This window comes from Lemur catta, chromosome 1 (genome assembly GCF_020740605.2).
Source record: "Lemur catta isolate mLemCat1 chromosome 1, mLemCat1.pri, whole genome shotgun sequence".
Taxonomy (NCBI): Eukaryota; Metazoa; Chordata; class Mammalia; order Primates; family Lemuridae; genus Lemur; species Lemur catta.
This window is the reverse complement of record NC_059128.1, coordinates 100,730,515-100,748,101: the sequence shown is the minus strand read 5'-3', so window position 1 is coordinate 100,748,101 and position 17,587 is coordinate 100,730,515. Positions and strand designations below refer to the sequence as shown.

General features: G+C 43.5%; 1 protein-coding gene across 1 annotated transcript in view; it reads right to left on the bottom strand.

The window, feature by feature from the left end:
* The window catches only part of THSD4 (thrombospondin type 1 domain containing 4), a 571,869-nt gene that overhangs the window by 439,685 nt on the left and 114,597 nt on the right, over positions 1 to 17,587 (bottom strand). Inside the window, exon 6 of the mRNA XM_045530986.1 lies at positions 10,990 to 11,092. Within this exon, the coding sequence (XP_045386942.1) occupies positions 10,990 to 11,092 (103 nt within the window). The remainder of the gene's footprint in view (positions 1 to 10,989; positions 11,093 to 17,587) is intronic.

The following is a 17,587-nucleotide window of genomic DNA, read 5'->3' as shown; positions in this document are numbered from 1 at the left end:
TCTGTTGTGGACAATGGTCATCTTTTGGGGCCATCCACTATCCACTCCCCCTTCTTTTGGCAAAACAACTGGATTTCCTTTTTGAATTACTTCTACCCCTCTGTGTGTGGTTTTGTTGAGACTGTCACTCAGGGTATCCCAGGTTCCCTAGACAAGGAGTGGGCATGTGACCTAAGCCAAGCCAATCAAAAGTCTTGTTTCCAGGACTTTGACTCTTGGCTGGAGAAACCTGCCAGAATCCTCCACCGCAGCAGCAGCACACTGTCCACTTAGACTCCCAGGAATGGCTGGTGTCTGTCCTTCAGCAAGCCTGGTTGTCCACACTTCCTGTTGGTTCTCTGAGCTACTGGATATTCTTCCAACAAAATCCTTTTGTGTTTGACTCAGCCAAAACTAGTGTCTGTTGCTTGCAGGAAAAGAACACTAACTAATACAGACGTCTGGCTGCTTGCTCAGATTCTGGACCTGTCAGAGGATTCCTAGGCCTAACACAGCTCTACGTTTCTAAACAAGTATACAATGAGACCATGCATCTTTAAAATTTTATTTTCATTGATAAATAATAATTATATATCTATGGGGTACAATGTGATGTTTTAATACATGTATACACGTTCTGGAATGAGCAAATCAGGCTAATTAACATATCCATCACCTCAGACTTACTCCTTTTGGTAATAACATTTAGAATCCACTTTTTTAGCAATTTTAAAATATACACTACATTATTATTAACTATAGTCACCTTGATGTGCAATAGATCACCTGAACTTATTCCTCCTGTCCAACTGAAACTTTGTGCGCTTTGATCAACAGTTCACCTTTCCCCACCCACCTCAGTCTCTGGTAACCACCATTCTACTCTCTACTTCTATGAGTTCAAATTTTTCACATTCCACATATAAGTGAGATCATGCAATATTCTTCTGTCTGTGCTTGGCTTATTTCACTTTGTATAATGTCCTCCAGGTTCATCTACGTTGTCACATGGATGAACATGCCATTCTTCTTTTTTTTTTTTTTTTTTGAGACAGAGTCTCGCTGTGTTGCCCAGGCTAGAGTGAGTGCCGTGGCATCAGCATATCTCACAGCAACCTCAAACTCCTGGGCTTAAGTGATCCTACTGCCTCAGCCTCCTGAGTAGCTGGGACTACAGGCATACGCCACCATGTCCAGCTAATTTTTTCTATATATATATTTTTAGTTGGCCAGATAATTTGTTTCTCTTTTTAGTAGAGACAGGGTCTCGCTCTTGCTCAGGCTGGTCTCAAACTCCTGACCTCAAGCGATCCGCACGCCTCGGCCTCCCAGAGTGCTAGGATTACAGGCGTGAGCCACCGCGCCCTGCCGCCATTCTTCTTTAAGGCTGAATAATATTCTATTGTGTATACATATCACGCTTTTCTAATCCATTCATCTGTTGATGGGCACTTGAGTTGTTTACATATCTTGGCTATTGTGAATAATGCTGCAATGAACACGAGAGTGCAGACATCTCTTCGACACACTGATTTCACTTCGTTTGGATATATACCCAGAAGTGGGATTGCTAGATCATATGGCAATTCTATTTTTAGGTTTCTGTTTTGTTTTGTTTTGTTTTTGAGATAGAGTCTCACTCTATTGCCCAGGTTAGAGTGCAGTGTCGTCATCAAAGCTCACTGCAACCTCAAACTCAAGCAATGCTCCTGCCTCAGCCTCCCAAGTAGCTGGAACTATAGGCCCACACCACCATGCCAAGCTAATTTTTCTTTTTTTCTTTTTTCTTTTTTTGAGACAGAATCTCGCTTTGTTGCCTGGCTAGAGTAAGTGCCGTGGCGTCAGCCTAGCTCACAGCAACCTCAAACTCCTGGGCTCAAGCGATCCTCCTGCCTCAGCCTCCCGAGTAGCTGGGACTACAGGTATGTGCCACCATGTCCGGCTAATTTTTTTTTTCTATATATATTTTAGTTGGCCAGATAATTTCTTTCTATTTTTAGTAGAGACGGGTTCTCGCTCTTGCTGGTCTCGAACTCCTGACCTCGAGCGATCCACCCGCCTCGGCCTCCTAGAGTGCTAGCATTACAGGCGTGAGCCACCACGCCCGGCCTAATTTTTCTATTTTTTGTATAAACAGGGTCTCACAATGTTGCTCAGGCTGGTCTCAAACTCCTTGCCTAAGATCTTCCCACCTCAGCCTCCCTAAGTTCTGGCATTACACGTGTTAGCCACTTTTGGTTTTTTGAGAAACCTCCATACTGTTTTCCAAAATGGCTCTTCTAACTGACATTCCCACCAACAGTATCCAAAGGTTCCCTTTTCTCCACATCCTGGGCAACACTTATAGTAACTTTTTGTTAATAGCCATTCTAACAGGTATGAGGCTGTATCTTATTGTGGCTTTAATTTACATTTCCCTGATGATTAGTGATGTTTAACATTTTGTGATATGTCTGTTGGCCTTTTGTATGTCTTCATTTGAGAAATGTCTGTTCAGGTCCTTTGCCCATTTTTAATAGGATTGTTGTTGTTGTTATTGAGTAGTTTGAATTCCTTATACATTTTGGAGATTAGCCTCTTATCTGATGTATGATTTGCAAATATTTCTCCCAATCTGTGGGCTGTCTCTTCACTCCATTCTTCCCTTGCTGTGCAGAAGCTTTTTAGTTTGATGCAATCCCATTTGTCTAGGTTTGCTTTTGCCTCCTATGCTTAACTGCGGCCTTGGGGCCACATGTGGCCTTCTTGTTCCTTGAGTGTGGCCTTTTGACAGAATCCAAATTTTACAGGACAAATGCTTTTATTAAAAGGGGTGCAACAGAGAAAGATGAAGCTTTTCTCGCCTCCTTTGGTGCTTAAAAAAGAACAATCTTGAAATCAGAAGGCCGCAGGATCCCTACACCCTCAGACCAACATCAGGTAACTTTTCCCCTACGTTTTCATGTTTTCTTCTAATAGATTTACAGTTGATGCTATGCACTTTTAGTCTATTCTACCTAAAACTATGAGTTAATTCTCCCTAACATTCTCTTGTTACTCCATAGGCAGTAAGAAAGAGTATTTAAAATAAGAGAGAGAGAGAAATTAGTGAGCCTTAGAATAGTTCTACAGTGGCATCATTTATACTGCCTCTAAATGTCACCTTCAGGAATTGGAGAGACAGAGACAGAGAGACAGAGACAGAGAGAAAGGAAAAGAGAATAATGTGTTTTTTAAAGAATAATTTATATATGATAAAATGCATAGATCATAAGTTCAGTGGGTTTTGAAAACTGTATATCCCCATGTAACAACCATGCCAATCATGATATAGACCATTGTCATCACTCCAGAAGGTTCTACCATGCCCCTTTCTAGCTAACACTCCCTCCCATCTACACAGGCAAACACTGTTCTGATTTCTGATTTTTATCACCATAGCCTATTTTTTCCTGTTCTGGAACATCATATAAATGGAATGAAACAATATGTACTCTTGTATCTAGCTTATTTTGCTAAACACAATGTTTTTGAGATTCATCCCGGTTTTTTATATGTGTCAGTAGTGTGTTCCTTTTTTATTGCAGAGCATTACGCCATTGTATGAATATATACCACAATTTGTTTATTCAGTCTTCTGTTGATGGCTTTTTGGGTTGTTTTCAGTTCTGAGCTAATAGGAAAAAAGGTGCTGTGAATATTCCCAAACAAATCTTTTTTTATGGCCACAGGATTACTTTCATTTCTCTTGAAGTTTTTATTAAATGGTGAAGAAGCTTTTTATAGAAGCTTGCAGAGAAGCAATAATATATATTTTACAGGAGGAAAAAATGCATATTTTGCAGTTCCCTTTCTTCTAGGATAGAACAGGTTCATGGATAGCATTCTGTTAAATCTGTACACCCTCTCGGCATGCTTCATTTTCTCAATCCACAGACGTCCTCATTTCTCTACCATTCTAAGCAAACCTTTCTCTTTCTCCTTAAACTAGCAAACACTATCAATATGTCTTACTCATGGCAAATTTTTTTTTTTAAAAAAAGAGATGGCTATACTCACTGGCTACTTTGTTTGATTTCTTTCTGGAAGGATTCCCAACAGCCCATTCTAGTCTCATTTTCTCAGTCATTCTCCTTGACTTCTTGCAGTGTTCAGCAGTGCTCATGACCTCTCCTTCTTGAAACCCTTCTCCTGGCTTCCACATACATAAGAGTAGAAATTCCTATAGTCAGACTTTGACTTTGAAACTGGCTCTATCACTTATTAGCTGGGTGACCTTGATCAAGTTATTGAACTATGCCGTGCCTTGGCTTTTTCTGTAAAATGAGGGCAATAACAGTACCCACCTCATAGGGTCATTGTGAGGATTAAATGAGTTACCCCTTAGAACAGTGCCTTGTATATAGTAAGTGCTCAATAAATATAAACTTCAGAAGCTTGCATCCCCAACTTCCTGCTGGGCATTTTATTACCTGTAGGTCTCGCCGTTCATTCAGACTCAACATGTACAAAACCAAAATCATCATTTTGTTTTCACAAAGAGGTCCTCAATGATACGTTGGTCCCCAAAGCAAACATGGCCTAGTCTTGCCAGGCTTTCCCAGGCATGTATAAGACAGTTCTGAGAATGGAACTTGCGGGAGGCATTCCAGGTATACCACCACTGAGATGCAAACTGCCTCCTGTTTCCCTAAGGTCTGCCCTCTCCATTCTGAATGTTCACAATGATTATGGACTGTCTGTGCAGGAGGGAAACTGGGGGAGTGACAGTATCTGTGGATAAAGCTGCTTCATTAAAGCACTAACATCCTAATTCCAGGCCCACCAGCACGTAGCCCTAAGCCTCCCTCCCTCAGGGCTCACAGTTTGATAATACTGTCCATGTGTTTATCTGACAGACTCCGCCCCACGCCCCGACATGCCGCCCCTGTCAGGGCAGACTGTAGGACGGGGAAGAATTAGAAGTGTGCCTGGGCACCTGGCCACCAACATTCACCTCTGGTCTCTCAGAGCTTTAATTAAGGGGAAAAACTTCATTGAAGTGGTTCAGGGCCCTGTGGATACTAGAGACTATGTGGCACCTTTAATATTCCCCGGAGCAAAATCTACTATTTTTGCAAACAGCCTAGTAAAAGTCACCCGGACTTACAAGGAAGGCATTCAAGGAGTTTCACTGCAGCTTCCTGTCTGTGCTAGTCACCAGGGCTGGTCACAGATATTCCATTGCTCCTCCTTTGAGAACATGGTGGGATGGTACTTCCCTGCCCTCTTTGAAGTTATGTGTGCTGTGTGACTTGCTTTGGCCAATGAGATGTGAGCAGAAACAATGGGGATCACGTCTGGCTGAAGCTTTAAGAACTTGAGTATGAGTCACTTGTTCCCTTTCCCTGCCTCCTTAAAAGCATGAGCTGAGATGCAGCTTCTACCAGTCTGGGCTCCCAAAAGAGCAGAACACACACTCCGTTACACATGTAGCATGAGCAAGAGACATACTTTTGTTGTGTCAAGTCATTGGGATTTGGGGGTGATTTGTTACTGCAGCATAAGCTAGCCACTCTCAGTGGATGTAATTGGCCATTCATGTCACCAGCTGGTGACCTCTGATTTCTGACTCAGCCTTACCTCTAGATTTTCAATTTCCACTCCATTTAGTTCAGCTCTCAGGGACTTAAGCTTCCACAGTGCACTTAAGCTATCCAAACACCATGCAGCTTCCTGGCTTATGGATTAAGACTGATACATGCTTCTGTACAGCCTACAGCGATCCAGCAAAACTCTAGGGTCTAGTGCTGGTGAGCCCCATTACCCTTGGCATGAAAACAGGTATAATTTTCCCCAATGTCAGTATCTAAGCAAGAGGCTCCCTATTAAACTATCCTATTCAAGCTAGATTGACCAGATAGTTTATTGTCCAAGCTGGTTTTGAGAATGAAAGGAGACTGGGACAACAGGCATAAACCATCGCTGTCCTAGGCACAGTGGGATGTGTGGCACTCTAATTCTGCTACTACCATCTGTGCAATGCTAGGTCTGGGGCTCTGAGAAAAATTCCTAGAGGCATTATCTAAGGATAGGTCATCATATCCAGGAAATGCAATTAAAGGCCTAAGAAGAACCATCTGGTGAAATTAATGTGTTTATCAGAGAGTATACTCTGCTTTTACTATTCTATGTGGCATTGTGCTGAACGAGTGCAGCTGTTCCTCTAAGTAGGCACATGCGAATAGCAGTAGACATCCAAACAAAACCAACAGCCCAATGCAAAATCCAGCCGTAAAGTATGAAAACCCCGCAGAAACATTAGCAGTGTCTTCCTCCCACCAGTTAGCCTGGGAACCATTCAAGAGGAAGAAGGATAAACTCAAGAAAACAATCTCAGCAGCAAAAAGAATTATTTAAACAAAGCCAAAGTAAACGTGACTTCAATGACCATGGGCTCCTTCTCTCCTTCCAGGCATGTGAGAAATATCAATGTCAGTGAATATTTTTAAAAGTCTGCTGAATTTTCTACTAACACATTGTAGAAGACAGTTGATTAATCTGTGACTATTCTGCATTTTCCTCTGTAAAACACGAGCATGCTAATTAGCTCACTAAATATCTCAGTGGCTTATATTCGAGTAGTATACACTGATTTTGGAGAACAATCTGTTTTTCCATCTGTTCCCATCCCCACTTCCCTGTCTCCACTTCATGTGATACGGGTCCTCCACCCCGAGGCCCAAGTACCGCATGCCCCAAACTTAGGTCCAGAGACAGGAATATGATCCGAACAAGATCATCGTGTAGTTTTTCTGAGATTGGATCGCTCACTAGGTATATTGCTTTCCTAGGGCTGCCATAGCATATTATACAAATTGGTTGGCATAAAATAACAGGAATTTATTCTCTCACAGTTCTAGAGGCCAGAAATCCAAAATCAAGGCATCAGTAGGCCATGCTCCCTTCAAAGTGTCTTGGGGAAGAATCTTTCCACTCCTCTTGCTGGTTTTTGGTGGTTGCCAGCGATATTTTGTGTCCCTCTGATCGTAGCTTCATCACTCCCATCTCTATCTCTTTATCTTTTCTCTTCTTCTTGTAAGGACACCAGTCATATGGATTCGGCCCACCCTACTCCAGTATGACCTCCTCTCAACTCACATCTTAATTACATCTGCAAAGACCTTCATTCCAAGGAAGGTTATATGCATAGACATCAGGGGTTAGGAATTCAATCTATCTTTTTGGAGAGTGCAATTCCACTGCCAATACCATGTGGGAGAGAGTTTCTCCCATCATGATCACGAGGTCAAAGCCATGTAAGCCTGCTCGTCTGCCTGAGACAGGAGTAAGCAGAACTAAGAGATGAACACAGACAAGAAAGGCAGGGTCCTAATGGGATCAACCCCTCAGAATGCAGCCATATCTGAATTCCAGTCCACCTCTGGGATTTCCCAGTAACATGACCAACAAAATACCCTTCTTCAATAAACATATTTAGTTTGGGTTTCTATTGCTTAAAACCAAGAGTTCCAATTAATATATCCACCAATGAATGATGCTATATAATGCAAATTCAAATAGTTTCCCATAATCTGTGTGGGGAAGAGAGGACGGGGTATTTATGAAAATGACTGGCCATGGGCTGATAACTGCTGAAATTAAGTGATGGGTACATAGGACCTTATTATTAAGCTATTATACTATTCTCTCTGTTTTTACCTATGTTTGACATTTTCCAAAACAATTAAGCTAACACAAATGTTTAAAAAAATAAGTTCTCCCAGATTAAAGTCTAGCGCAAATCTGGGGTGGGATAAAAAAGAACAGAAAAGGTGGAATCATACATAAACCAGAAAATAGCAGCCGTCTGGAGGGAATATTTGTAACACATGAAAACATTAGCAAAGTGTTTTCTGTGCAGCCTGCATAGGGCTGTCAGTATCAGACCCAAGTCTGCCAGATCTGGAGGCCGTGGTGGGATGCTGCAGTCTTAGACAACAGCAGCTAGCCGACGACCACCCCAACCACGCAGAGACGGTCTGACAACGCAGCTTCAGCTCCTGGGGAGATGACAAAGTGTACGGTGCACCAAGCAGTGTGCACTGCTGGGAGAATTCATCTTTCCTCCCAGTTAATCACAATAAAGCAGCTATAATCACAGCTAGCAACAAAGAAAGTGCACGGTTCAGACAAAAGCCAGGGTCACTTCTCTAAATGTTCACTGACGTGTATTGTTCTTCTAACATGAACATATTTCATGGTTTATGAAACACTCATGATTCTGTCCCTCAACTTAGGCTAAGGTCATCACCTCTCCAGGAATCCTGCCTTTCTCTTGGATTAGAGGTTCTCAACTTTAGCTACCCCTAAGAATTGCCTAGGTTGTTTAAAAAAATCCTGATGCCCAGGCTGCACTCCAGACCAATTAAATCACAATCTCTAGGGGTGGGGCCCAGGCATCAGTGTTTCTGGGACGCTCCTCAGTGATTTGAATGAGCAGCTAGGCTGGGACCCACTGCCTTGGACAGACCTGGATCCGTGAGGCCATCAGTCACTTGGGGTATGTGCCTCACTTCTCTAAGGCGTCTCCTGCTATTGTTCAGACCAATCTCACCTCCTGATCTACCTGAATAAGCAGAACTCAGTCGATCCAGAACCCAGTTCCTTCCTCTTTAGTTTCCTAGAGCTGCCATGACAAAATACCTCAAACTTGGTGGCTTAAAACAACAGAACTTTATTCTCACAGTTCTGGAGGCTAGAAGTCCAAAATCAAGGCACTGACAGGGCCTTGTGCACTTGGAATGCCCCAGGAGAGGACCCTTCCTTGTCTCTTCCTCGCTCTTGGTGGTTGCCTGCAATCCTTGGTATTACTCAGCTTGTAGACGTATCACTCCAATCTCTCCCTTCATCATCAGTTGGCATCCTCCCCGTATGTCCGTTCTCCTCTTCTTATAAGAACACCAATCATACTAGATTAACAGCCCACCCTACTCTAGTATGAACTCAACATAACTAATTATATCTGCAATAATCCTATTTCCAAGTAAGATCACATCCTGAGGTTCCAGGAAGGATACAAACTTGCGGGGAGAGAACACTATTTACATAATGCACTCTTCCTCACCCATGTTAAATAAGTCTTAGAATTTACCTTCACCAGAACACATGTAATACTGAGCTAACTGGGAGTACAATGCCTTTTTTTTAAAAAAAAAATTATTTTGAAGTCATTTCAGACTGATAGAAGAGCTGCAAAAATAGTATAGAGATTTACTGAATACCCTTCACCCAGCTTCCTCTAACGTTAACATCTTATAAAACTATGGTACATTTATAAAAACTAAGATATTAACACTGGTACAACACTATTAAGGAACCTATACTCTTTTTTTTAAAAACTGTTTTAGAGTCAGGGTCTCACTCTGTCATCCAGGCTGGCGTGCAGTGGCCTAATCATAGCTCACTGTAGCCTTGAACTCCTGGGTTCAAGCGATCCTCCTGCCTCAGCCTCCAAAGAAGCTGGGACTACAGGTAAACACCACCATGCCCAGCTAATCTTTTACTATGTTGCCCAGACTGGTCTCCAACTCCTGGTCTCAAGAGATCCTCCCTCCTCAGCCTCCCAAAGTGCTGTGATTACAGGTGTGAGCCACTGCACCCAGCCTAACCTATACGCTTTATACATATTTCTCCAGGTTTTCCACCAATGCCATTTTTCTATTCCATGATCCAAATTGGGGTACTGCCTTGAATTTAGCATAATGTTTTTAAGAATGAAAAAGGTCAGAACTAGGATCTATCCCCAGAATTAAAACTTCACTCCAGGCTTCCTTCCATTGCTCACCCTCCAACTCTTACCCACCTTTGTATTTATATTCAGCCAGCGCTACATTTCATTGGTACATCTTTCCTGTTTGGATTTGATAGTCCCAATCTTTTAGTCAAGTTAGTTCTTAATAATTTTGAGGTCATGGGACCACTCTGAGACTCTAATAGAAGCTACAGACTCTCCTCTGAGGACAATGCACAGACAAAAACAATTTTGCATCCAGTTTCAGAATGGTCAGATAGCAATTCCCCTTCCTCATCCCCAAAGGCTTAAACCTAGGCACCATCATCCACAGTTTGGCTTCCCCAGGCATCGATTCTGCAATGGAATCAGCACTACTCACTATCGATCCCTTTCCCAAGACGGTTTCTCCAGACCCCAGGCAAAACATCAGTGCTCTGCACTCCGGGTTTTGGCCAACCCCAGCTGTCCCAGCCACTGCCTTGGACTGAGGCTGAGAAGGGCTGGCTGGCAGAGCTCTTCCGCTGGGCACTGGAGGCAGCTGGAGTCCCCTTTCAGCCAGCTTGGCTGTCAGCATAGAACCTCCACAAGTTTTGATTGACCCAATACCACTTCTGAGCCCACTCTCTCTGTGATGGGAAAAAATGTCTCAGAATGTAACCCTTCTTAGTCCAAAGGCACGTTATCATCTGGGTTTCAACAAAGACAAGCTGATGTGCTCTACCAACTTCGGATCTTCTGTCATTTGGAAACAACAGGGACCTTGGTCCCAAGGGCGATGCTTGCCCACTTCTATCTTTGGAAATAGCATGCAGGGACCCCCAGCACCCCCACAGGTGCAACCATACAACTGTCAACCCTACAACCCTACATGCTCTCTTAAACCTCCACATCAGCCCTTGTAGCAGGAACAAAGGAAAAGGGAAACTCCATCCCTGTTCACTGCTCACTTCAGGTTAGAGCCTCTTGCTCCAACTGATTCCTTGAACTCCATTATGTCCCCATCACTGTGCCATCCTCAGATGGTGCTTATTTCCATCAATGCTTCATCCACCCGACTCCGTGCTGAGGATGGTCCAGGTGTCACCTGAGTTATCCCACCTTTGGTAAAGACCCCGGCAGGCTCCCTTTACCCAAGGGTCACACTCTCTCCCCACAGATACCCCAACCACACCAAGGCCTCCACCATCAACCAGGATGGAACAGGGTTGAAAACAGACAAACGTAATTTCTATGGACAGGGCTGGATCTAGTCTTACCTTCTGCAAATGGTTCCCACTCATAAAACCGGCCCATGAACGGCTTGTTGTTGTAGGATGCACACTGAACCTCCCGGATACTTCTACTGCTTTCTGGACATACCTAATAAAGCAGATAGTAAATATGCAATCAGTGTCCGTACTTTTCATAGCCCCAGTCAAATCCCAGGATACCTTTCCAACTTTAAAGACCAGTCCTCCTCTACCTACACCAGGGTTTCTGAAAATTTGCTCCTACCTGTGTTAAAAATTTTAAATGCAGATCCCAAGGCTTCACTCCAAGTTTACTAACTCAAAAATCTTTGTAGGGGCACTAAATTTTTTAACAAGCCCCCCAGGTTAATTTTTTGCACACCATAATTTGAAAACCACTGACATAAGCCTTCTGTTCCTGACAAATCGATCTACTCCCCTCCCTCAAAGAGACCATCCATTTCCGTCTGTTTGACTTTGTTCATGGCATTCCCCTTGCACGGAATAATATTCACAGCAAACACCTTCAGAGCCCTGACCATGTGCCAGGCACTATTTTAAACATGCTGCCCACATTAACTCATTTATTCCTTGCAACAACCTATGAGGTAAACATTACAGTCTTACAGATTTTTCACAGAGAGCAACCTAAAGCACGGAGAAGTCGCACAGCCAGTGAGGGGCAGGGTCCAGATTCAAATCTAACCAGTGTGGTACCCACCAGGCTGTCTCTCACTGCTCTCCCCATCTTTTCTAAATTCTAGTCCAAATTCTGCCCACCACCTAACGCAGGAATTCCCAACCTCTAGCTTGCAAAAGAATCACTCAGAGATCTTGCTGGAAACACAAACTTCTGCACCCCTCCCCCAGGGATTCTCATTCAGTAAGTCTGGGACGAGGTCCAGGAATCTGTATTTTATCAAGTTTACCCAGGTGATTCTGATACACTAGAATACTCAAAGAACACACACAGTCTCCTCAGTATTTCTTTCTTATGTATATTATAAAATAAAAAGTATTTCTTTCTTATTTATAAATGGTAAATATGAGCAAAGTGTGACATAAAATAAATAAGTGTAAAAAAAGTAAAATAATAAGATCAGAATCTCTAATTCATACTGTGGATAAAGCTTTTTAAACCTAGCTACATTCAGTTTAAATGTGGGGTGGTGGTATATGTTTTAATAATCAGAAAGGGAAGGAACCTGGCCCCTTAAACATTGAAAAGCACTGTGTGGAAGAAGTCTCTGGAATAAACTGCTAAGACAATAGTTCAAAGTCTTCATGGATTTGTAAAGAAATCTACTGCATGTAGCAGAAACACAGGTCTCCCGCAAGATGAAGGAACAGAGAGAAGACTGAAACCAGGTGGGAGGGAAACATCTCGGGCTTGATGAAGGACAGTCGGCGGGGGCTGCTGGCACAAACACCCAGGGTGGTCACAGCCCTGCAGTGACCTGAGCCAAACCATATGGAGCAAGAAAGTCACGTGAAGCAGAACATGATGACAACTGGTGGGAACAAAAGGGCGGGTGGACAGGCCGGGTGGGCTGAGCTCTGACAACCAGTGAAGGGCTGACAGGCGGGGAAGCCTGTCTCCAAGGACTCTGGAAAGCAACCTGCCAGGGGCCCTGAAGCCAGACCTGTGTAGGCTTCCAGAAATACCAGCTGTCTCCATGAACAGGTTTGGGTTAAGATGCTTTGCACAACCCTTTGCCTGAGCCAAAGTTCGAGTAGGATATGGACAGTTGGGTGACTTGGCGAAGCACCATCCCTGCAGCAGTCCCCAAACTTGCTTCAAAAAAGAATCACTAGGCCACTAGGCCAGGCACGGTGGCTCATGCCTGTAGTGCCAGCTACTCAGGAGGCTGAGGCTGCAGGATCGCTTGAACCCAGGAGTTTGAGGTTGCCGTGAGCTATGATGATTCCACTGCACTCTAGCCAGGGTGACAGAGCAAGATTCTATCTCAAAAGAAAAAGGAAAGAAAAGAAAGAAAAGAAAAAAAGAAAGAAAAGAAAGGAAAGAAAGGAAAGGAAGGAAAAGAAAAGAAAAGAAAAAAGAAAAAATAACTAAAAGGTTTGTTAAAAGTACAGATTCTCAAGCCTCACCCCAGTAGGGTGGGGAATAGAGCCCAGGAATATATGCTTTAAGTGCTCCCTTGGGTGATTCTGCAGCCAGCCTGGCACCAGGCTGTTCGGCAGCAATTAAGAGCCACACCCAAGCCCTAATCTCACTCCAAATTACTTAAGACCGAATCACAGCGTGCCAGAGCAAAAGAGAAACCCAACCCCTTTAGTTTACAGACAAGAACACTGAGGCCTGGAGAGGTGGCACACCTTGCCAAAGGCCCCGCAGTGACACGGAGGCAGAGCCAGGGTGCTGACCGCCCACCTTGCCCATAATCAGAAACTAGACATCTGGTGCTGGGCTGCAGCTTTTCCTAACAGAAACAGACCAGTGCAAGCTGGATAAATGTCCTCTTCCTCAAAGGACTACACTTACATAAAGCCAAGGGGCTCCACAATGAGGCTCTAGCCCAAAGCCACCAGTAATTAACCTAGTGGCTGTTACCAAAACTGGAAGCTGTAGGCCACTAAGACTTAAGACAGTCTGCTTAACCCCTTGCTCTCCGTGAGCAAAATACTGCTAATAGGTATGATCACAAACAAATACACCTTCAGATTCATCTAGAATCGCTCAATACTTGATAACATAAATGTTTATTTCATGACATGAAAAGCAGTCCACCGTCCATTAAGTTACAAAAGTGTAAAAATGATCATATGTGTGTGTGTGTCTGTGTGTGTGCAGAGAGAGAGAGAGAAAAAAAAAGAGGTTAAAAGTGTTACTCTGGAAGGTGGCGTTCTGGATGTTTTCTATTCACAATTAATTTTTGTCTATTTGTATTGTCTAATTTTTCTGTAATACATAATATTCATGTAATAAAAATGACAATTTGGCCAGGCACAGTGGTTCACACCTGTAGTCCCAGCTACTCAGGTAGGAGGATCACTTGAGTCCAGAAGTTCGAGGCCACAGTGAGCTAAGATTGCCCCACTGCACTCCAGCCTGGATGACAGAGGGAGACCCTGTCTCTTAAAAATATATATATCAATATTTCAACATGTCAATATCAGTATTGAGATATTCCCAGTGTAGTGGCCCTTAGGCAGCTTTGCATGTGCTTGTAGTTTATAATCTGATGGTGTGTTTTCATAACCCACTAACGCCTGGTGCTCTTACTTGCATCCATACACATCTGCCAAGCTAACTTGTGATGAGTCACTCTGGATACCCTGTCCCTGATCACCAACAAGCTCTATGCATCTGAGCATAGCCAGTTTCCTCCTGAGGCAGAAGGGCTTAATGTGGCATCAGAGCCATGGCGGTCAGCAAAGCCACCAACAGTTGCCAGGAGCCAGCCAAGCCTAGCAGGTCCACTTTACTGTCAAGCAAGCAGCTGGCATGGAAGGTGCAGCAGGAGGTGACAAGGTGCCCTGGCAGATGGGCATGGCCTTGCGTGTGATCCCAATCAGGGACTCCCATGATGCCAGTCAGAGGCAGGGTACTACTTCCTGGAGGGGGAGGGACCTGGCCAGAGAAATGCAAGGCTCCCTGAGCCTAGACGTGGAAGTGGGGCATTGAGACTGCATCATGGTACAGGCGAGGAAGGGAGAAGCTGGGTGTGATAAGGATGGGAAGACTCACTAGCTTTTACTGAGCACTTATAAATGCCAGCTATTCCACCACATGATTTATATATATATATTAGTTCATTTAATCCTCACAATAACTATTATACCCATTTTATAGATTACAAAACCAAGGCAACAAAAAGTAAATGAGCTGCCTAAGGTCACAGCGCTAGTAAGTGGTAAAGCCAAGGTCTGAACCCGGGCATTTTGGGTCTAGAACCCATGCTACTCACCACTATGCCACGGTGCCCCTCATGATTGTGTGGCCAGCACTGTTAATTTGTGATGGGTCCTCACACAAGAGAGCCTTAACTGCTTCTTGCCCACCGTCAGGATAGGCCTGGAGGCCAAAGTCGGCCTCAGCCTCTGAAGCCTGGCACAGTGGCTGTCCCAGCGGCAAGGAGCCAGGAGCTGTGGAGTGAGGACGGAAACCTAGCAGGGCCTGGGAAATCCTGTTTCATGTTTCTTTTATAGATTACATCTGTTTGTACTTGTCATCCTATTATCAGTATGTGATCTCCTCTCATTTTAACAGACTCTCTGAAGTTTAAACTTCCAGGTTACAGATCTTTCTACATTTGTTATGTTTTACATTGGGTGTTTCTTGATATCAAGATTGAGTCACCTTCGCCTTATCAGTAATCATCGCTGTATTAGACCGTGAACTGACCTCGGGGGCAGGTTTCCTGCAGACAGCTGGTTCTTTCCATGGGCACAGAGTCTTGTAATCTTCAGGCCAGAAAATTGGGGGGAAAGCCATGTGGACAGAGGTCAGGCTTATCCAGGATGGGACCCACAAAGACTGGAGCTCTACAGCCAAGTAATGCACCTGGGAGATGACCTCCCTTCAAATGACTCCCTTCCACCCCAAAGAGGGAGGGATGTTTCCACTGGACTCTTAAGGGAAGAGAAATAAAGATGTACTTCAACGTGATGAGCTGAATCCTCATAAAGCAATACAGGATACAGGCCCTATCCAAAGTTCCATCTAGACAATTGCCTGGGGTTGCTATGAGTCACAAACGGTATTATGGAAACTCCTACGTTTCTAGTGACCCTGGTTAATCTGAGATGACAACTGCCTGCACCAAACTTCATTGCTCAAGAGGCCACTGTCAGTAATCACACACTTACATTTTGTTAATTAATTACTTTCATCTCCCCAGGAGACAGAGAGCATCACCCCCAAGGAAGGCGTACAGAGGAACGTGACCATGAAGTCTGCCTGGGTCAGACATACATTTTTTTAATCCTTTGCATTTGCTCTGGATTCAATCAAAAGACCAGCTACCATAGCAACATATGATGTATTTAACATCACCACAGTGATGAAAGCTAAAAAAAAAGGAAATCTAGAAAATATCCCTGTACTGCCAGGAGAAAGTGGCTATGTGACCTTGAGCTTCTCAAAGCCTGAACTCCTACCTCTGCATAACAAGCCCTGCACCACCTCCCAGCCCTCAATCCCCAGGGATTTTTGTGAGGATTAAATTAGTTATACATTAAAGTTTCCAGCTCACAGGAATGCTCAGTCCATGTTAGCTGAATTGGAGACACCAGCGATGAATCCAGCAGTTCCAGAGGCCATACGGGCCTGAAAGGTAGGTGTTCTGAGTAAACATTCCCTTCCTTCCTTTCTCTTCTACAGCTGGAGAGCAGGCTTCGTTTTCCAGCGATGGAGTAACCTAACCATGGGCCAACATTTCTTTCAAGCTATCCAGTACATTTTTCAAATATGTTTAATATCTCCTTTCTTAAGCCACACAGAACAAACTCAACCTCACAAAAATCCCTCTGCCACCTCCCACCACTTCCAGCAATTCTGCAGTCACGGAATTGGTTTGTCCAAAGAGTTGGGGCAAAGCTTTGGGTTTAAAAAAAAAAATGAGGTTTTCTGAAATCTCAAACACTTTTTTTTTTTCCATCCAAGGGAAGTTCATAATGTTCTCCAAGAGGAAAGTGTTTCTCTCTCTTTCAATACATACATCAAAGCCCCAGAGGATGTTAATATGAATAAGCCCAACCATTCATCCAAGAGAATCTACTTTTAAGTACTCTGGACTCCTACAAATCTAGGCCTATCCCGAGAGTGCTTATTCATTTCTGCCTCTTTACATTATTTATATATCTTTATGCCTACAAGGAGGTGTAAAAGAGGATTCCTTTTTTCCCAACTGATCCAGAAGTGTATGGCAAAATGTGAAGTTATTAACATCCAAAACCCTTATTCTCCCAAGAAGCATAAATTTCCTAGTGGCTGCTTCCCATATCACATAAATGAGACTGGTTTTCTTCCCCTCTGCTATCTGCTAGGGAAGGGTGTGAAATTCCATTCCAAGGCAAATATTCATTATGTCCCTACATGTGTCAGGTGTTGTGACTAATGAGGATGCAGAGAAGAATCTGTCATAATAGCCTCTTGCAGGGATTTTACAGGCCAAGGTGAGAAAGATACATAAACAGAAACATACAATGCAAGGAGAGGAATTTAATATGCTATTTGGACACTAAATTTCTAATCTTGCAAAGCAAAGAGTTAACTGATTCTTCCTAATGTTGATAAATCAAGGAAATAAAAATTGTTAATATATTAATACCACATATATAGCCAAAAACATAAGTGAAAGTAAAAATGTGGCCAGCAGAGTGGGAGGAAAGGGGAGGTCATTTCTTCATCCCTCAGAGTGAGGAGCCGGTGGGAAGGTGATGATCTATCAAGAAGCAGAGGTATCAGCATGTTGTTTGGAGTTAGAGAGAGAATGACCATAAGAACTAAAAGTTAAAAATGACTGACTGTGATTACCTCTTGGGAGAGGGACTAGGATATATCTGTCTCTACCACTGTGCTATTTCTTACTATTCATGAAAAATGAAAAGTGACAATTGTGAACAAGTCATATATGTGTGTGTGTTATATGTGTGTGTGGTT